This window comes from Dipteris shenzhenensis, chromosome 17 (assembly GCF_047967505.1).
Source record: "Dipteris shenzhenensis isolate YYH24624 ecotype China chromosome 17, Dip_SZ_1.0, whole genome shotgun sequence".
NCBI classification, from domain to species: domain Eukaryota; kingdom Viridiplantae; phylum Streptophyta; class Polypodiopsida; order Gleicheniales; family Dipteridaceae; genus Dipteris; species Dipteris shenzhenensis.
This window is the reverse complement of record NC_141612.1, coordinates 22935957-22957410: the sequence shown is the minus strand read 5'-3', so window position 1 is coordinate 22957410 and position 21454 is coordinate 22935957. Positions and strand designations below refer to the sequence as shown.

The following is a 21454-nucleotide window of genomic DNA, read 5'->3' as shown; positions in this document are numbered from 1 at the left end:
AAGCATTGGATACGTGGCTATAGCATACAAAATAGCACTGAGAGGGCAACCTTGCTGAACTGAACATTTAAGTGTCCAGGATTCTGATAAATCTCCAGATAGAGTGCATGCAGCTTTGCTATCCTGATAAAGCCAAAAGATAACATGCTGTAATTTTTGACCAAATCCCAAAGCCTGCATGGTCTAAGCCATAAAGTCCCATTGCATGGTGTCAAATGCCCTTGCAATATCTACCTGCAGAATAAGCGCATCATGCTCTGTATACTTGGCATACTCAATTCCAACATAAGCATTTGCAATGTTATGAGTAGTATGGTATCGTGGAATAAAGCCATACTGTGCTGGGTGTAGGCCATCATGTAAATATTCCTTATTCGATCAACCACCATTTTAGTGATGATCTTGTATATTACCGGCATCAAAGTAATAGGCCTCCAATCAGCTGAGGACTCACAAATGGGCTTGTTGGGAAGAAGTTTAACCAACCCTTTCTTCCAAGCAGTTGGCATACATTGATTTTGCCAAGCAATATTAATCATTTGCAGCAAAGGCATTTTTAGCAAATCCCAAAATGCCAAGAAAAATTCCAGCATGAGACCATCCCAACCAAGAGATTTCCATCTACCACGGGATTTAACAGCATCAAAGGAGCTTCCAAATCCAAGGCCTGTGCCAAAGAGACAATTGGAATGACATGCTGTAATAATTTTTCTCTCGCTGTAATAGCCTCACAGCCTCTTGTGAGGGTAAATCTGCTTTTCCAAACTGAGAAGAAAAATGTCGAACACAAGCTGCAGCAAGCTCTGCCCTGGAAGAAGTCCAAACACCATCTGATAGCAAAGCCCTGCAAATATTTTGAGAAGACCTTTTGTAATGCAGCCCTTTAAAAAAGGCTTTAGAGGAGCAACCTTTATCCAAAAAGGCTCTCTGTCTTGCACGTGTTTTCCATTTAGCTATTTTCCTATTGTCATTGCATTGCAAATAATATTCTGCCTGACATAAAATCTGATTTTCCTAATAAGAAAGACTCCTGAGATGACTCAACTCTGTCAAAGACTGACACTAAGATTTTTCCTGAGCAACATTATCCCTCAAGGTCTTCATATAACTTTTGCCATAACTACGAATGACAGCTTGCATTCGTGTAACAAAAGCTTCCTAGGCAAAATCAATACCAATGGTAGCTGTCGAGATAGTGGTTGAAGGGCATCTTTAACTAGATTCTTGTATGCTTCATGCTGCAAATAACTGTTGTTGACAAGATGCAATCTTCTGTGAACAAGCCTCTCATCAGGTATGAGAGAATCATAATGCTGAGGATCAACTCTTTACCATCGATCCAAATGTGCCTGATAAGCAAACTAAGCATTATGTTGAAAGGTAAAACCAGGCAGCATAGGCTGTGATTCTTTCCACAAATCAATAAGAGGGAGCTGAGTCAATAAAGCAGACCAATGCGACGCTCAGATGCTAACATATGAGTATGACCTGGTTGAGGAGCATTATTAAAATCTCCACAAATAAATGCATGCTGTTTCTAGGGATAACTTTGCATATGAGCCCAAATCAAACCTCTGCTATGAGAGGATTGTGGTGCATAAACTGAAGCAAACTCAAAAACTTCCCCTTGTATAAGACATTGGATAATCAATCATCTATCTTGACAATCATTTACAGCAACCACTGGTTGTATTATCGACCAGCATACATATGCTGATTATGCTCCTGCAATGCAACTATATCAGGCTGTATTTGATGTAGATAACCCCAAACCAACTTCCATTTCCTGGGATCACAGAGACCCTGTACATTGAGAGTAAGACACTTTATGTATGACAGCATATTCACAAAGTATATACATTTGAGAACCCAAAAACTCAAGTTTGCATTTCAACCTCAGGATCCGGCCCCCAACCCTGAGATGAAACTAAAGTCTGTGGAGAAGATAAAAGAGTAGCTACTTCCTCTTCAGGAAAGAGGGTACGACTGGCTGTTACTGCAGTCCATGTAATTCCAATCCCTGAATTTTCTTGAGGAGTGTTCCCACTTGATGACAAACCATTCCAAGTGCATGATGGAAGAGGTCTCCTTGCTGTCATAATCTTTCTTGGACTCTGCCAAGCTTCCTACAAAGTTTTTCCCTTACTTTCGATTGAGAAGTTGAAGGCATCAATGCAGAGGCATTTGCATTTGATGCAGCATGAGCTTTCCCCTTATCCTGAGCTGCATTTACTGGTTTATTGGACTTATTCGTTCCTTGAGAAGAGATAGAAGTATCCTCATATCAGCCGGCATGGCATTTGGAGGCATTTTCTGAAAGACTAGCGGGCATTGTGAAGCCATGTGCCCAAACCTTTTGCATTCAAAACAAGCCATGTGCCCAAACTTTTTGCATTCAAAACAAGCTCCTACAAATAAACCCCATTTCAGCTTGTAAAATGCACTGCCCATAGCAACATTGTTTACTATGACAGAATATGAGTCTGGAGTGGGATTATCTGTATCCCACCCTCCACCCACATAGGACAATGATTTCTAATCAAAACTCAATAGTCCCTAGTAGGTGACCAGGGAAGAACATGTACCATCTGCTGGCCATAAAAAAGAGGGGAGTGCTCAAGTAGCATCTACTTGTGTTGTTCATCCACCATGATCACTTCAAAGAAGCCCTTAGCTGCATAATGCACTTTGCGAACAAAACAGCCCCCCAAAGTGCGTGTCTGCCAATTTCCAACATCTGCTGCAACTGGCATCCTTCCTGGAAAAAATATAATAACTGCATGCTTGGCATATTCACGCACCGGATCCACAATATCCTCTACTTCCACCATAATTCCAACGGTGGGAGCAAGATCCTTCCAATCCTTGTGTGCATCATCAAAACCTTCTTGCATCACATCATAAACTAAGTGAGCCTCCAAAGAGGCATGCCCAGGGTCATCCTGACCCAAATCCTGCTTTTGCCTTTTATTTATGTATGTCTTCATAGTAGCCATTGAGAACTTGTAAAGCGGAGAAGGAAAGGTAGAAAAGGAAGAGAGATTTGAACAGAAAGAAGGTAAAGGGTAGAAAGTAAAATCGGAAGAAGGTAAGAGAAAGGCTGATATATACGGAACGAAAAAGTCTGGGTCAAAGATTGCGAGAAGATAACGGAGAGGATGTCAGAAGAAGAGAAAAGTTCGAGGTCACTGAAGGTGCTTCTGAGCTGTTCTGAGGCTGCTGCTGCATAACCACCTACAACAGAGGTATTTTCGAGGTGTTTCTTGCCTTCCAGCACATTTACATTAGCCGATTCTCTGCTTGAAGACCTGCTGCAGCACCTTGGTATACCTTGAACAGCCGCCTTTGCATTTTGGAGCTGTCTTGATCAGCCGCTTTTACATTTTTTGGACCTGCTGTTGCGTTTCGGGACACCTACACACCTGCTGCAGCACTTCAAACAGTGCTACATCATTTCGGACTGTCCTATGAGCTGCCTTGCTTATTTCAGACCTACAGCATTTGGAGCTGTTGTCTCGACTACAAGGGCTCCTATTTTGGTTCAGGTCTATATTTTAAATCATTTTCTTGCTGTTTTTTCATGAGGATTTGCATTTTGGAGCCTTTGAGGTCATCGACCAGCTGCTGGACACATTTATTCAAGTGTTTCTTCAACTGCCTTGCATTTGTGAAGGCTGCTGATCCATTTTAGAGCCCTAGACCAACCCCTTCATTTGCTGGTTATTCATTTCAGCTTGCTGGCTCTTCATTTGCTGCTGCAAAATTTGCTCCCTCGTTTGCTACTATGGAGCCTTGTCCTCGCAGTGAAGACTCATCAGCACAACTCTCAGCTAGGGATGAGCAAAATGACAAACCATTGGCGCTTATTGGTGTGAGGCTGGCTAACAAACTACTTCATCATCTTGACCTCACTACTTCAGCCACGGAGACACTGGACAAGCTCGAGAATATCTGCTCCGCATCTACTGGACTCGAGGAGCAATCTTTATCTGCTATATAACATGATCTCTCCCTCTCTGAAGTGGTAGATGATGGTCAGTGATGCTATGTGTTTTTGTGTTGAGTCAATACAAGGTTCTCAGCCTTGATTTGTCCCCCAAAAATGATTGTATGGTTTTTTACTTTGGTATGATAGTATTGACCACCCAGTTCAGAGTAAGTGGGGGTGACGAGTGATGGTCTACCCTTGCCGGTCGCAAGCTGACTGAGAAGTCATTTCACATGGGAGGTGTTGGATATTTGGACTTGCTCTTTGCAGTATTGCAGTGGAGGGGGGAGTCTACTTCTTCCGTCTTGGGTCTCACACTCTTTTCTTTGAAGAGGGGAGTTGGAGATATCATAGCCAAAGAGTGTGTGAGATGTGTTGTCCTAGGAGATCTAGTACTAGTTCACGTGTGAGTCATGTGTGAGTGCCACATGTCACCATGGGACTTATCCCATATGCACTTGGTGCTAGTTTGCGAGTGTGTAGCCTATAAAGGCTTGTACTTCACTTGTCATGTTATACTTGATGAATTAATATGAGTCTTTCCATTATGTCTTCATTTGAGTATCATTTCCTTCCTAGCTCTCTCTCTCTCTTTCACACACACACACACCATGTTTCTAACATGCAGCAATCTTTTCGGCCGGTACCCCACCTGTTTTCGACTCTTCCTCTGTTAGATTGGAAACTTGATCGAGGCTTTTGGGTCGCTCCCCATTCTCCTTTGGTGATCATTTTTTGCGCTTGGACAAGTCTCTTGCTTGGTGGGAGACTTGCCTTAAAGGCATTACCAGGCATTACTGTAAACTTCCTCTCAAGTAGCGAGTGTTCTTGTGGCGCTGTTTGGTGGGTGCATTACCGGTGGTTTTTTGTTGGCTACTAGTCGAATTGCTTCCTCGGGTTGCCCTACATGTTCCCATTTGAGGGAGACCATGTTGCATCTTCTCTGGACTGTCCTACTGCTCGTGATTTTCTTCCTTGATTGGCAGCATTTCTTCATGCCTGTTTTCCCAAGATCTCCTTTGGTAGGCATTTCTGGTTGTTTGGCAGATATGCCTTTGCGCTAGATTATGATCATTTCTTTTACTGGTGTCGTCGTTACTAGGCTCTGTGGTCATTATATCATGCTTGTAATATTCGACTGTACGGACACACCCCGGTGGATTTTTATGCTTTCTATTGTACTGCTTTACATCAGTCTCTCCAAGATGCCGAGTTTCTTGGAGATCTTCCTTTGGTCAGCTGGAAGTGTTTTTTCATTGTTTCTGGTTCTTCAATAGTAGTTGCTACCTCATGGGGCAGCTATGAATGTACATTACTTTTGCAGTGAAATCAATCTTTTCACCCCCCAAAAAATGTGTGTGTGTGTGTGTGTGTGTGTGTGTTTTTTGGGGGGGCACACATGCATGCATGCACTTGCACATTTACCCAGTCAAGAGGGATGGCAGGGGCATAGTAGGTCCAAAACAAAGAGCATGTCAAGATTGTTCATTAGAAGAAGGAAAACAAGAGAAGTCGTCAGCGAAACTCTCTTTCTAAAATAGAAAATGAAATTCGAGTCCTCTTCCTCGATGCATGCTTTAATAGTTCACTCTGATTGATCTAGTCTGTGAGATTTGTTCTATTCAATCAAGGGGTTCCTAAGATCATCTTTTGCAGCGATGTGCTTGGACATCTTTTTGTGACTTAACAATTATGTGAACTTTTTGGGCTTGTGTAGCCCTTATCTTTGGTACATAAGATGATAAGAACAACACAATGTTGACCGGAAATTTGCATGTATGAATTTTGATTTCCTCAAGCTGACATTTCCTATTTTGTTTCTCTTTCAACAGGGTGTGTACAAAAGTGCACTTGATTTAATGCAGGCCCCACCTCTTGACAAGGGTATGTTCCTGACCTTTGCGTATGGAGAAGACGTGTTGTTTTTTACCATTTACCATGTTTTGGAAAGATCTCTGTAGCTCTTCATTTTTCTGTTTGCATGTTTTATGAGACTTCACTTTTCTCAGTACCTCTCGGCAGAAAACATCACATCTATTTGCAACTCTGGCTTGCAGATATCGATAAGAACATGAGTCTCATAGATATCATAGCACTTACACGAGGTGAGTACTTGGATACCACAAGATTGAAAGCTTGAGTCGCAATGTTTAAGAGGAAGACAGTCATCCAGTTTAAGTTGACATTTCCATGCATGATTTTGTTGTTCTCTTATGTCCATGCCACAAAATTCATGCTTTCTTGTGCCTTGCTTAAATTTTGATCCCTTGCTTATATGTTATCTCAGCACGCCTGGGTGTGAACCTTGCACTTGCAAGTCGGCGGCGTGGTGAGGCAGAAAAACTGAAACAATGGGTGCAGGCAGCCTGGAAGAATTCACGGCCTCTGCCAGAGTTTGGAGTGTTGGCAGGGCTGCTTGCCAATGATGCCACCAAGCTTTCTGATCTATATGAGAATCTGAAAGACAACACTACCTTAGTTGATGTAAGAATTGGAAGAGTATTCTATAAATGACCTGAATCATGTATGTAGCACCATACAACTTGACTATGCTTATAAAAATCGGCAGCTTTTCTTTTGCGTCTAATTGTCTTGCAATCCTGATTTGCATGCTCTTTGGGGCCTGGTGGGGGTTCCTAACTAGCTTGCAATTGAGGACTGTTTTTCCAATGTACATGTGCAAAAATTTAGCAAATTTCCTATAATCTTCGCAATGTGCTTATGTGTCCCAAAGTAATTTATTTCGCACTCCTTGATTTGATACTGATAGTTGTTCAACGTCAGGATTATCCACAACAAAAAGGATTCTGCAATGGTTCGATCCACTTATCCTAAATACATGTTTTGTCCATCATTTTGCGTTTATCTTTTTCATGACCACATAGCATGCTGGATACATTACATGTGCACGCCCTTGCGTCCTATAGTAATTTATATCACACTTCTTGATGGATAATTGCTTGCATTTCTCGTTCAACTTCACTTTATACTCTAGTCCAGCAGCCTCCACTAGATTAGGTGAACACACGATTTAGAGTATATGCTAGACACAACAATACTGGACAAAGCAAAGATTTGTTACTTTAAATCTTTTTTGCTCAAAAAAAAAAAAAGATTTGTTACTTTCTTGCTATGATTATCCTATTGGCACAAAATCACAATTTGGGATGCAATTTTATCATCAACCCAAAATATCTAACTCAAATAAGGATGAATTTCTCCACAACTAAGCAATGGTGATGAGTTTACAACCTCCAAGCCTCAACCAAAATGAGTGAACACTTTTTGACAAGCTTTGTGGAATTATCTTGAGCCAACCTAAAGATCTCATGTTGACAAAGGCTTTGATATGATATTAAGTACTAGAACAAACTCTTATTTTTTCCAAATATATCCTTTAGCTTCACATCTGTCAAAAAATAAATAGCAAATTTGTGGCCGATGATTGACTAGTAGAATAATTTGAATCTTGAGTTTAACTAGATCACAAAATGTTGTGGAACCTAACCATGAAGAAAAACATTCAATTCTTGTCAAACCATGAGATCCACTACCCTCAAATCACGAGATCTGCTTGTCTCAAGCTTAACACCTCGTTGGTCCACCCGGAATAAATATTTTAGAGCTTTGCCATACCATCTATAACAAAATTGTATTTCTTATATTTATTGCTATGGATATTACTTTCTTTTTAGTCATGACTACTATGGCAAAGTATTCCATGGGAGTGCACCAAACGTGGTAGGGATCCTAGTTAATGCTTTGCATGGTTTAGTTGGGGATGCCTAGCCTATGTTTACCATGCTGGATGGTCAGTATTGTGGGATATTGATCTCACTCGTGTTATTAGTGTTGTGTTTAATTATTGTAATTTGACACAGCTATATTGGGATTGATTGATTTAGTGATTCATTCAATTGATTGTAACAACTAATGTAATTGGTGGCTTGAGTACAGGTGATGGAACTAATGATGAGGATTGGTATTAGTGTGAGGGTACTGATTGAGGTGTTGCATGGTACATATTAGATGGCCATGGCCCAGATTTGTATTTTGTAAACCTTGGGCAATATTTGTGATAGGAGACATAAGTCATAAAGCAAGCCCAAAGTGGCTTTGTAAAAAATAAGGGACATAAACCATTTTTGGATAAAGCAAGCCTAAACTGGCTTTGTAAAAAGTAATCCCGTACTTTGGAAAAAAGGGATGCTTTTGGATGTACCATTATTGGCTCTTTGCTTTTGGAATAACAATTATAGTAACTCTAGATGGGAAGCAAGAGCCATCATCTAGAGAAAGTAGATTGAACCCCATTCCGTGTCGCTTTCTCTTCTTTCTCCCTCATTTTCACTCCTTTCTTCACGGTTTGAATTTGCGATATGGCTAATTTTCAATTTTATGACAATGGTACTAGAGCTTAGGCTATGCTCAAGGTTTGGTCAGAAGATCAACAAGAAGAAATCTTCCTCATGAGCCGTGAGGATTCCAAGAAAAGGTCTTAATTGTTTGTGGTATAGCTTTGAAGGTAGAAGAAAGTCTACGACAAAACAAAGCTTATCTAAGAGTTTTGCAACGGAGTATGGAAAAGCAAAAGAGACCTAAAGGAGTAGCTGGTAGCAATTTGACAAGCATTAGAAGCTTTGCACAGTTTGTAGAGGTGCTTCATCAACGCCTGCAATCCGTGTCCACATTAGTATGATCCAGAAAGTGCAACAGTCTGTCGTGCAAGGCTCTTTGCTCACAGAGCAATAAGCTCTAAGGAAGGCAACGTTATCTTCAAGCTCCATGGATTCAACAACAACAATGTTTATATATGTAGAACTGCCAGTCTTAAGCTTTATAATTGCAATTCAAAAATCCTAAAGCTGTAAACAGGAGTGCCATCAAAGCTCAGATTTCCTTCATTGAAAAGTATTATTTTGGAAATTGGAAAAAGGAAAATACCTGACTCTAAACTAAGCTGACAATAGTAGGCCCGACCAAATGATGTGTGTTTAAGCGTTCCCTTCTTACGAACCCCTTGACACAGAAATAGAAAAATAAGAATTTGGAATATGCAAAAGCAAAAGAAAACAAAGAACATGTAATGGAAAATAAATAAATACATATACATATAATATATATATATATATATATGTATGTATATATAATTTATTATTTATATAACCACATAGTGTGGACAGGGAGGCGGCGCACTTCCTTTCCCAAAGAGTTATAATCCGAGGGAACGGGCCCTTCCCTGTGCGCAGAGATTGGAATCGTCGAGAATATTAGCGTCGAGATTGAGTATCATGAATATGTAAGAGACTGATATATTACCTAAATCTCAATGAGCGTATCTGTATTCCAAGTCGAGCATCGACCAAATTCTTGTATGCACTTTGCATAGGCGTCTGAAAAAAGTCTGAAATAGAAACAATATCAAAATACGGTATTATTGAACAACAAATTATTAATCTAGCTTGTATCAAAATTTCATAGATGAATTGCTACATGAAGTGTTACAATATAAAATGACAATTCTGAGATTACATTTATATATTACTACATGTAATGTTGCAATGTAACACAACATTTTTGACAATACGTTTATTATTTAGTTTATAAAAGTTAAAAAATCATAGCTCAAAATCTATTGTTTTCAGTTCATTATTCAATCACATAAATGCAAATGATTTGTACATGGAAGAAAAATGAAAGCTTCGTATGCAATATAATTGTAGCAATTGTCTCGCAACCTCAAATCTATAAAAAAAAAACCGAACGCACGAGAGAACCTTACCTCGGAATCTTGGTTGAAGACACTGCAAGCAACCAGACCTCTCCACTGTTGCTTGACGACAATGTCACAGACAATGCTTAAAATCATGTGCTTGTTACAAATTATATAGATTTATGACAAAAGCACTTCTATGCTTTTCTCCCATCCTTTTGATAAAAAGCTTAACTATGCTTTTGCACCTTGCTTTTCACACGGTTAGATTTGCTTGAAATCAATGCCCACGAACTATGCTTTTGCACCTTGCTTTTCAGACGGTGAGATTTGCTTGAAATCAATGCCCAATAAGGGATTTGACTATCAGAGCTCCACGACCTTGACGGTGATAGTTGTACCAATAAGGGATTTGATGATGATTTGCATACCACCACACTAGTGAAAGATGAGAGGGACGATGGTCAAGTCGTGAGTGGACTCCTTCAAGATGTTGTGGTCAGTGAGACTACTGTCATTCTCAAGTTGCAGCTTGCTAACAACAATAAGGCTCGGAGGGATGCCTTCTTTCATCCTATCTAGGTAATTAGCCTTAATATTGTCTATGTTGTCCTACTAACTTTCCACCATATATATGGGTAGTTGGTTCCCTGTGGTTCAGACCAGTTCCCTTGCATAAGAGTACCTATTCCAATTGTACTCTATCATCAAGATAAATGAGTTTGCAAGGGCCCGTTGGCCATGTACTCGTTGACCAACATTTCACACAGCAAGGATGCGAAGCCGAGTAATGATACGATAGGTCCGGTGAGGAATGTTGAGGTGTTGGATGATAAGGTGTCTGTAGCTATGAAGTTCACTGCAGCAACGGTAGTAAGTCTAACATCAGGGGGAGTATCGAAAGGTTTCAATGTGGCAATAGGAGTTGAGAGTGCGGGCATGCCCTTCCATGAAGGCAATCATAGTGTGATCAGTATCAAATGTTGTTGCGACCTCCTCCTCAAAACTGAAGGTATGCTACTGAGTCTATTCCTTGCAGCTCTTCTCTCAGGCCCTAGTAGGACATTGAAATACTTGTTGTGGGCATCTCATCGCACTCATTGATTCGCATGATGCGAAACACATGCGCAATATCCTATTGTAAAAAATTATGTTGATCACTTGGACCCATAGCTGTTCTTTTGTAATTTCTAAGAGTCTTCTTCAGTTCTTTATTATCATACGACCATCATATTGGGCCTCCGACCTATCATCGCTATAGCTTCATAGAGTTCTGTGTTTTTTTGTTGATTTGCAACCGAGGAAAGCCTACGATTCTGCATGCGTTGAGAATGAAACGAGCTAAAATGGTGAACAAACGTGGCATTTCTTTCTCTGTCCATTAGATCAAATCACTCCAATGTAAAACCAAAAATCATCATCTACTAAAACCATCAAGCTGTCCTGATGATCCCTCTTAGATTTATCACGGTTTATAGAGCTATCGCAGCTTCTTGGATTTGCAAAAACAGCATCACGAATCAAAACACTCCCATAATGTCATTGGTGCCAATGGTGCCGACCCGCCTCTTGAAATTGTGCTCTTAGATTTGCCTACACTCTCTCCTTTTCGCACCACACTAAGGACCTATTTCAATTTTTACAGTAGTTGTGTAAAACCCCTGCGATACCCTCATGTTCAAAGGAACGTTAATCTTGAATTCTTACTGAAGGACGGGAATAACTCTTGGTCAAAATCCCAAGGCACAACCATATTGATCATTTCATGAAGACACTCTCAGAAGAAATTAGAAGAATTACAAGAAGCCAAGTATTTCCACGACTAAGTCTACACGTTGTTAGCTTATGGAGAGCTCGAAAACGACTGTTAACATAATGCAATTCAACAATCGTATGACTTATGGGACCTTAGAGCAAGAAGAAAGTAAAATACCTTACAGTAAGAATTGTTAGCGATGCCACTACAATCTTCCCATGTTGCTATAGTTTGGAGAATCTGACTCTCTTTATATACTTTAGTTAGAAACACTTTGAAAAGCACACACATGGTTTTATTGAATAGTTTTTCTCATATTCTTTTATACAAAAAAACATTAAACAAAATCAATTGAGATCAAGCACCTATATTCATGAGATCCACGGCCTATATTGATGACACGTGGCTGAAGGAGGTGTGAGCATACTGCAATGTGGACTTCACATACCTGAGTATGCGTCTAGCTGCATCCAAATGCGGTTTCCTTGTTAAAGGTGCGCTCTAAGAGAGGAAACTTCAGCTCATAGGGCTCTAGGAATGGTCGCTTAATGGAGGAGGGGTGGATAAAGAAAGCCCATATTGGCTTTGTAAAAAGTAAGGGACATAAACCATCTTTGGATAAAGCAAGCCCAAAGTGGCTTTGTAAAAAGTAATCCCTTACTCTACAAAATAGGGATGCTTTTGGACGTATAATTATTGGCTCTTTGCTTTAGGAATATACAATTATAAATACTCTAGATGGAAAGAAAGAGCCACCATCTAGAGGGGGCAGATTGGACCCCCATATAATCTTCATAGTTTAAAATTGTGATATGGATAATTTTCAAATTTATGACACCATCATTTGCCAATCCTTGCTTTCATCAATTGTAGACCCAAAAAACCTACATCACATCACTTCCCAAAACGAAATGAGGAGAATAGATCTGCAATGGTTCTTCCATTTCTAGTCAAATCCAATCTCCAAAATTGCTTGAAGAAATTGTACTAGATGTAGAGGCTAAGCTAGAAGTTGGGAAATGCTCCCCATCATCTTAACAATTGAAAAAGTGCCACCATCAACCGCTTCCCTTGGGACAAGCTTACAACTAATGCCGGTTGCTTGTGATCAAGGAAGGGAACTTCATGTGCTCTTTCTATTAAGCAAGCTCGTCTATGAGTTTTTTCGTCACCACCACACCTCAATGAAATTTTTATCTTTCAACGCATTTACCATCCCAGTGGCATTTGTCCTTTGATTTCTCGTTTCTTATTTGGCAGGATTTTTACTTTTCACTGGCCTTACTTTTCCTAGGAGTCTATGGATTCATGTCACATTTTTTCTCTGTCTATGAAAGTCAAGGTGATAGTATTTTCTACCTCATAATAATGAGTCCACATGACACATTTGTTAAGATCATTGCATGCACCTGTCTCCCTAGAAAGGGTTATAGTGTTTGCCACCTTATTTACTGTTTCTAATATTATTTGGATAATCTATTGCTTTCTAATTATGAGATCAATGCTATTACTTGGATGATAAAGAAAGCAAAAAAGGAAATGCTAGCTTGCTTAAGCAAGCCCTTCACTTTGTAAGACCCTAAGGAGAGCCAACAAACTTTCTACTACCCTATTAGCTCCCTATAAATCCAAATGAAAACGGTGATAGAAAATGAAATCTAATAGTAAGAGAAAGGAGTGCAATACTAAGAAGCCAATACACTTCTTTTGTGAGGAAGAGGGAGCGCCAAATGAACACAACCAACATAAGACAAGAGCAACATCAACAAAATTGATCAGGGCAATGTGGAAGAAACCCCATGAGCAACAAACGTAAAGTGATGTGTAGGGCAATTGGAAGATGATGCCCTCACAAACTATACATCCACATTGCCTTAGCTACACGAACCACGTAGATGAGCAAATCCAAACTAAAACAAGCACTCAACACTAAAACTTGGACATTTAACAAGAACCCCTCATCAACAGTAGTTGTTAGGAAGAGAGAGAAACAAGATATGTGCAAAAGCATGCCTTCAATGGCTACATCGAGTCTCATGAAGAATAGCAAACTATGAGCAAGACTTGAAGGCAGAAGGGGAAAATGAGAGGAAGGCATGGGCATCTAGTAGAGCCAAGGGGTTTAATGCTACCCTATCTACTATACGGTAGAGGGAGGGATTATAGGGCACTTAAGGTTTTTCAAAGGCATCAAAATATTTTCTCAAGTTGACATGAAATTTGTAGATGTGAGGGTACAAAATGCCTAATGATATAATCCCATCAATTATGACACAATCTAAGTTGAGTTGAAAATATGAAAACAAAGTCATGCACTTTGGTCACACCAAGGACAGAAAACTGTCTCAATTCTCTCCCTACTTCTAAGCGTCTAAAGAAAAGGCCCTCTCTCCCTCCTTTTCTATGTGTATCACAAAATGGGGCATAATTCTGGTTTTGCCCATCTTCAACATGAGGTGGAGTCGAATTTCACTTGTGATTACAAAGGAGGGGAGGCCAAAAATGAGGAAAAGGAGGGTCAGGTGGGAATGAGTGTGAAGGAAGGTTTTAACTTCATTTGTTGTTGTTGTTGGACTACTATCTTGGGATATGCATTGTGTCTTTATTATTATTTCTTCGTTGTTTTGGTGCAGAGCAAGAACTTGTACAGGGAGCCAGCTATGGCTAACTTCATCGCCTAGGGTTTGCTGCTCACTCCAACACTTTCACTCACTTTGCTCGCTTCATCCTCATCCTTCTCTGCACCCCAGGTTTGGCTTTGCCTCTCTGCTTTTTCCGTTTCGTCCCTTTAAGCTGTCGGGTTTTCGTCGCGAAGGAAGCCGGGATTTGAAGGGAAGGCGGGGGCGGGGGGGTTTGGTTTGGATGGCTGATTCATTCTCGTGGACATAACTTTCGTAGCGTTTTTAATTCGGCTGGTTGCACGCGGTGTGACTTTACATGTTGATCCATTTGCCTCTTATCACTCATGGTAGCTTACCTACTGGTCTTTCTCGCGGGCTCTTTGCACTTAATGCTATTTTATATCTCTTGGTTTTAGCGTGCTTCCCCCGCCCCCGCCTGAACAGTCTTGTATGGTGAGGAACACGCTTTGGTCGAACAGGTCCATTTGTTAGCTTGATTGGGTTTTAATTCTCGCTGGAGAGCCTTGAGTTACTTACGTGCTGCGTTTTTTTGTCCTAAAAACCAGTGCTACTAGCAAAGGCTTTACGATGGGAAAAGGTAAGTTCTTCAAGAAGGGCAAGATGGCGGATGGAGTCGTCAAAATTAATAGCAATGAAGCCACTGGCGACACTTTGGGAGAGAACAAGGTGGAGAACAACAAACCGGTAGGCAGCCAATCTAAGGTTGCCGAAGGGAAGGCAAATTTCACTGGGCTCATATTCATGTGTAACAGTTCCACGAAGCAGGACTGTTTCAAGTATCGAGTCTTTGGCCTTCCAGAGGGGAAGAAAGACCTGGCAGAGCAGGTGAAGAAAGGCATGAGGCTGTTCCTTTTCGACGTTGAGGTCAAACTTCTTTATGGCGTATACAAGGCATCGTCTCGTGGTGGCTACAAGCTGGAACCTGAGGCTTTTCGCGGTTCTACGAAAGCATTTCCGTGGCAGGTAATCCATATATAATATCTCTCCTTAAACAGAACGTTCACCGTAGACTATTAGTCCAATAGGTCTCATTCATTTCTCCTATTTTATGCCGTAGCCTCTGTCACGCTTGGCAAAAGAAAACTAAAAAGCCGTTTGACTTTGAAATTCTTGTCAGTGGCGTTTGAATGTCCCAAGCTTTTGCAATCCCAAGCTCCAAGGGAACCATTGTAACTAAATCTCCATCGACATCCCTTTGGGCAGGTTCGCTTTGATATTTTCCAAGAATGCATCCCACTTGAAGAGCGGAAGTTCAAGCATGCCATCATGGAGAATTACTATGCCCCGGGCAAGTTCAAGATCGAGTTAAACTTGGAACAGGTTTGCTCTAGTGGATGTTTAAAAATTTGTTTGTGTTGATTTCGTGTAGTGGAGCTTGGATGTTGGGATGATAGTTTTATAAGCTTAATTTATGAAGTTTTTCTACATGCAGTCTAGATAGCTTTGTTGATTATGGATTCATAATTGCTACTTTGGTTCAGTGTCATAATTGTTCCCACAAGGTATCTTCCCAAGTAGTCTTTGGGAGTTTCTGCAAGCATTGTATGCTGAATAACCTTGGAATTATAGGCTGTTGACTTGTTTCTTCTGGCAACTGATCCTTAGTGCGTCATGAGACATATATTTGTACCTTGGCACTTTTGGTTGTGATTGGTGGTTTTCCCGTACTTTGCCTTGCCCAAACAACCTCCTAATTTTTGTATTTGGTGTTAGTAATGCCTTGTGCACTGCAACATTCGTTGCATATTAGCTAAGCTTTGCATGGCGACGTTTAGACTATTGAAGAGGGGTTTGTCGAAAATGAAGACCCCATGTTAGTCTTTTGGACATGGTAGGTTCATTGATAGGAGAGTGGCATGCTTTTATGTGAATACATGTAAAATGAATAAGACGGTTATGTGGCTTGTACTTTATGGGTAAAAGACGAGATGCCTAGATGTGGTGAAGCTTTGCAAGTATATTCACATGAATTGGTGCATTTGTAAAGCATGGAAAGCTAGCGATTCTTAGTAGCCCTTGTTGTTGCATTGTGATAATTCTTTAGTATGTGTTGTAGTGCTCATACTTCTGTCCTTCCTAAGGGAGCTTTTCTTAAAAGGTAGGATCTATACCTATTAAATATCGAAGTAAAGAATCTTTAGGCGTCCTAGATCTCTTATCACTTTGGAGATCTCCGATAGTGGTAGCTCTCTCTCTTCAATGGACGAGATATCCTTGCGTAAGTAAATTCTAGCAAAAGTTTATGATTTCTTATGTAGACAAATGCTCAAATAATTGTCTTCACTTGCAAAAAGTTTTATTTGCAATCTCCACAAGGAGAGGTGAACTTTATAGCAAAGACGTATGCCAGTTGTTCTATATCTCAAAATTTGATTTTGAAACATAAAAACTTTTGTAAGTCGTTTGAATTCATTTGCAAGTCAAGTCGTCCTTATTGGAAGTTATGATAAAAATTCTAAGCTGTAAGACTTCTCTAATCGATGTCTGAAAGTGTTAGAGTTATTGCTTCATGGCCATATTACCAGCTGGCCATGAGCTTTGGAGAAACTTATTGAGAGAGTTTGATGTTTTAAGTTGGATTTTGATTGATTCGGTGAGAGTTACCAATCATAAAGTTTTTAAACTCCTCTCAGAGTGTAGAAGAGAAGTGTACTCCAATCTTGCTTGAAACATTTGAATTCACTACACTCTATAGTAAGATAGATTTGGAAGATTTGAATCACGAATAGGACATCTTGTTTCACAAATTTTCATAAAAATAGTAACACTTCTCTAACCGTTGTCTCAAAGTGGTAGAGTTATTACTTAAGCTGTATTACCAATTGTCCATGAGCTTTGGAGAAACTTATGATGTTCCAGTAGATTTAAGCTGGATTTTGAATAACTCGGTGGGAGCTCTCAAAGTGTAGAAGAAAAGTGTACTCCAATCTTGCTTGAAGCATGATTTTACTACATCTCTATATTAAGATAGATTTGGAAGATTTGAAGTCACGAATAGGGCGCCACAATGTTGGTTTAGAACAACAAAAATCTGAAATTTTGTGATTATATATATCCTAGACTTACAAAGATACATGAAACATTTGATTTTACTACACTCTACACTGAGATAGATTTGGAAGATTTGAAGTCTTGAATAGGAAAGCTTGTTTCACAAGTAAAAAGATAGATGCAAAGTTTAGAGAGTTGAAACGGCAGCTTTGAGTTTTGATTTTGTTGGATGAAATCGAGTTTGATTGGAATTAGAAAAGTTTCACAAAAGCTGTAGATGCTGAAGATGTCCTTTGCTGGTTAAACTTTCTTCTAGATAATTTGTAGGCTTCCGTGCTGTTTTCTTTGCAAACTTCTATCTTTGTACTTATGAATTTGAGTTTATGCAACGATCTCTTGTGAGACTTTTTGATTAGTACGAAGACTTTGTACAAATGGATGCTCAAGTATGTGTGGGTGTGTGGATTTGTATGTGTGTGAGCATATTTTTATACTATGGTCTACACCCACTATTGGGCACTGATGACGTCAGTGGGGATGTCATCATAGCTAGTCCTTGCTATACGTGATGGAGTTTATGGTTTTCAATCTTATGAGTGACTATCATGGGATTCAAACTGCACTATGTTGTGTTTTTAGCATAGTTACCAGGGAACGGCATTCCGTCTTCTTGGAACGTGGGAACGCCGTTCCCAAGTGGAGCGCCTATCGGGAACGCCAAGGAACGTTCCTAGTTTTGGGAACGCCAGGTATATAGCCGCCGACGGGGGTTTTCCCGCTCTCTACCCTCCCTCCCACTCCCTTCTACTCCCTCTCCTTCCACGCAGTCCCCTCCACTCAGCCCCCTCTCCTTCCACTCCCTTCAACTAAGCCCCTTTCCTTCTACTCCCTTGAACCTTCTCTACTCAGCCCCCTTCCCTTCCACTCCCTTCTCCACCCCTTTCCACTCAGCCACTCAGCCCCCTATCCTTCCACTCAGCCCCCTCTCCTTCCACTCAGCCTCCTCTCCTTCTACTCCCTTCTCCACTCAGCCCCCTCCCCTTCCACTCCCTTCTCCACCCCCTTCCACTCAGCCACTCAGCCCCCTCTCATTCCTCCCCTTCTACTCCTTTCCATGTGATTTGATGATGTGTCATATGATGTGGCGTTCTCGTTCCCACGTTCTCCCTTCCCGAAACGTTCCCGTTCCTACCCCCCTTGTTCCCGAAACGTTACCGTTCCCTGGTAACTATGGTTTTTAGAGGATGAGTTTGGGTTTGTTCTTGGATTCATCTAGGTATATAACGATTGATCTCTTGTGAGACTTGTGCAATCGTTCTTCATAAACCTATTAAGGTTAGGAGATTCGTAGTTGACTTTTTTGTCCCAGACATCCCGAACTTAAAAGATTTTATGTCCAAAGATCCAACTCTTTGGTGGAGGAATTTATCCTAGAGAGTTTTGTGAAGTTGATTGTATAGTCATTGGAAGCTATTGTAGCTTCTTGGATCTTAGCATTAGTCAATCTTCTTTATTTGATATTTATGATAAACGACGACAACTTGAGTATGCTCTATTGATTACTGCCCAACTCTATAGGTTTCCAATTCTATACGGAGTGACTAATTGTTTATTTATCTCTACATTTAGTAGTTAATCGTATAGAATGGGCTATGATACAAGAAAAGGAATGAAGAAACTCCGCTCTATCCAATGTTGTAGTCGTCATATCTTTGGAATTTCGGCTTTAGGTATGTTCAGGATCCTTGAACAATAAATTAACAACAAAAATCTGAATTTGTATGATTTTGATATATTCTAATCTTACAAAGGTATATATGTTGAATCAAAATTCAAAGTGGGGAGCTTCCAAGCCCATTTTCCAGTGAGTTTAGTTTAGCCCCCCCCCTTCCCGGTTTTGTTGTGGTGGAATTTAACCGATTCTCTCTCTCTCTCTCTCTCTCTCTCTCTCTCTCTCTCTCTCTCTCTCTCGTGTGCTCTGTCTTCGCATTTCTTATTCTTATTTTTTATTTTATTTCTTCCTTTTGGCTATCAAAGTTTTTGTTGTTTGGTTGGGATTATAAAATCTTGCGAAATCCAGATGGCAGCTTATGCTTGGGTAGTGATTAGAACATTACCATAGCTTTGCTTACTAACTTTTAATAATTTTTCTCATTTACTCATAATTTTGTGTCAAGGCACGTACAGGCTCCCTCGTTTACTTTGATATTTCTTTTGTTCTATATATTTTTTTGGAATTTCTAAGTTGGATATATTCTAGATCTTATGAAGGTATATACACTCTATTTGTTATTATGATCATTGTGTAACTGATATTTATGCATGAAAAGGGTACAACAATACCCTGCAGCATTGTTTCATATAGCTTTGTTTATGGAATCAGAAGTGCGTCATGAAGTTGCGGACTGAGTTTTTCTTTATATTTCTCTCAGTTGTGACTCTACAGCATACAGAACGAGTTTGTTGTTTGAGGCTTGCCACCTAGCTTGGTTATGTAGCCTGAAATTTTCTCACCCCTCTGCTTTATCTTTCTGTCACTGGAGATGCCACAGCATTTAGTATGTCTTTAGTTAAAGGCTGGATGAGTAGACAAAATGAAGAAAACTGTCTTCGTTTGTGTTTGAGTGCGTATGTATATACTTGAGTGCTGATTATGGGAGGATGGGTTGCCTAGCATGTAGGTCTGTATGTGGAAATGTTCATAATTAGATGTTTTTCCAGTGGGACTTCAGGATTATAAAGATTCTACATTTAATTGATGTCTTGCAGGAATTCAAAACTTCATGAGCGTTAGGATTTGTTTGCTGAAGCTTGTGATGTGTCAGTGTTTTATTTATACTCTTTCTTCACCTACTGCTGTCATGATTGCTCTTGAAATGTTTGCTGAATTGTTGCCTCCTAGATGGCTTTGCCTACGTATGTAACAGAAGGAAATTGATGGATGTTAAGACTTGGCAGTGTGATGATGACCCTTGATTGGTTTTGGCTTTTTGTTTTTTGGATCAGGTTCAAAAGCTGGTGAAGCTGTTCCAACCACTTCCAAAAGAGACGGCTGCATCAGGAGATCTTCCTCCAAGGATGGTCCCTCCGCGTCACGTGGAGGCTCCACCCAAAACTGACCAGGAGCCCAAGTTTCCAATACGGTCCAATTATGAACCTAGTTTTGCTGCAGAGGATTTACATCAGGCTCGTGAAGCTAGGTTGCGGCAGGAGACTCGTCACCTAGATCTGATCAACACAAATTCAGGCGAAACAGGATGCATTCCTGCGGCTTCTCTCCCAGCATATGGAACAGATACTATCCTTCCTGAATTCAGGCGTAACACAAATATAGATCTGATTAACACAAATTCAGGCGTAACAGGATACATTCCTCCGGCTTCTCTCTCAGCATATGGAAAAGATACTATCCTGCCTGAATTGCAGCTTCGAAATGCAGATCTTTATCAGAGTAGGGCTGGATACGATTTCTACTCTGCTTATCCCCAGGGTCATACTTTTGGTAATACTCTTGGTAATCTAGCTGGCGAGGTAGATGCTCTGTACAGGCAGAGACAGGTGCCACATGCACATGGAGAACTGCTCCGTGATATGAGAGTGTATGGTCTTGACCCATTGGTTGAGAGTTCTTCAAGCTATACTGGCCTGGAAAATCGTGGTCTACTGCCTCCCCCTAACAGGCCTTATCAACAGGAGCAGCCTGTGCCTAGGAATGAATTCGGTGTAAGACTTCCTTATGACGGAACTTCTGTGATTCCTGGTTCTTTTAGTGGAATAGCACCGCAGGCACGGCGTTATGTGGGTGGTGGATGGTAAGCCTTGTAAGGAAACTTTTAGGAGGAGTGAGCTGGGTGACATTGATAACTTGGCCCTTGTGAAAAAGGCTTAGCTACCTGAAAGTCTCTGACAGAAAGGGATGCAACTATTGAAATCTTTGTTGACTGTTCAGCTAGGCCTTTTGTTTGATCACGACTTCTGCCTAGACCTTAGTTTTGGTTCAAGCATAGGAGTTTTACCATTTTGAGAGAGAGCTCACATGTTTCCTAAGGCTACCACGAACAGTACCCTACTTGTGTGAAATGAAAGAGATTTAAAGGTTAACGGCTGATAGTCCCACCTTCCTGAGAGGGAATTGCAGGTCTGTAGAAAATACTCAATTCTAAAAAGGGACACAACCCTTTTGGGTCTCGTTCTACTAGTAGGTACGATGCAGCTGATTGTGAGAGGGGGGAAGCAGTCATCTCCTTTTTAAAGGCCATGCTTGTAGCTTGTGTTAGTGTAAGTGAGAACCTTGTCCAAAGGTCTGTTGTGTTCATTTCTTTAGGGTCAGCAGCAGTTTGAAACTCGTGATCCGTGAAGCAGTC

At 40.5% G+C, this 21454-nt stretch overlaps 2 protein-coding genes across 3 annotated transcripts in view; both read left to right on the top strand.

Annotated features, from left to right (window-relative positions):
* NDP1 (Tetratricopeptide repeat (TPR)-like superfamily protein) overlaps positions 1–6566 on the top strand; it is a 95961-nt gene extending 89395 nt beyond the window's left edge. Inside the window, exons 10-12 of the mRNA XM_087388425.1 lie at positions 5821–5872; positions 6046–6093; positions 6276–6566. Of these exons, the coding sequence (XP_087244551.1) occupies positions 5821–5872; positions 6046–6093; positions 6276–6502 (327 nt within the window). The 3' untranslated portion in view covers positions 6503–6566. The remainder of the gene's footprint in view (positions 1–5820; positions 5873–6045; positions 6094–6275) is intronic.
* Positions 6567–13986: 7420 nt separating this feature from the next.
* On the top strand, positions 13987–21059 carry LOC147891867 (uncharacterized). 2 transcript variants are annotated; one of them, XM_087388795.1, is made up of 5 exons: positions 13987–14207; positions 14645–14783; positions 14899–15062; positions 15303–15419; positions 20097–21059. In XM_087388795.1, the coding sequence occupies exons 3-5, from the start codon at positions 14937–14939 to the stop codon at positions 20904–20906; spliced, it is 1053 nt and encodes a 350-aa protein (XP_087244921.1). In that variant the 5' UTR covers positions 13987–14207; positions 14645–14783; positions 14899–14936; the 3' UTR covers positions 20907–21059. The 2 variants fall into 2 exon arrangements, with proteins under 2 accessions (XP_087244921.1, XP_087244920.1); XM_087388794.1 differs by having other exon boundaries at positions 14645–15062.
* Positions 21060–21454: the final 395 nt, after the last annotated feature.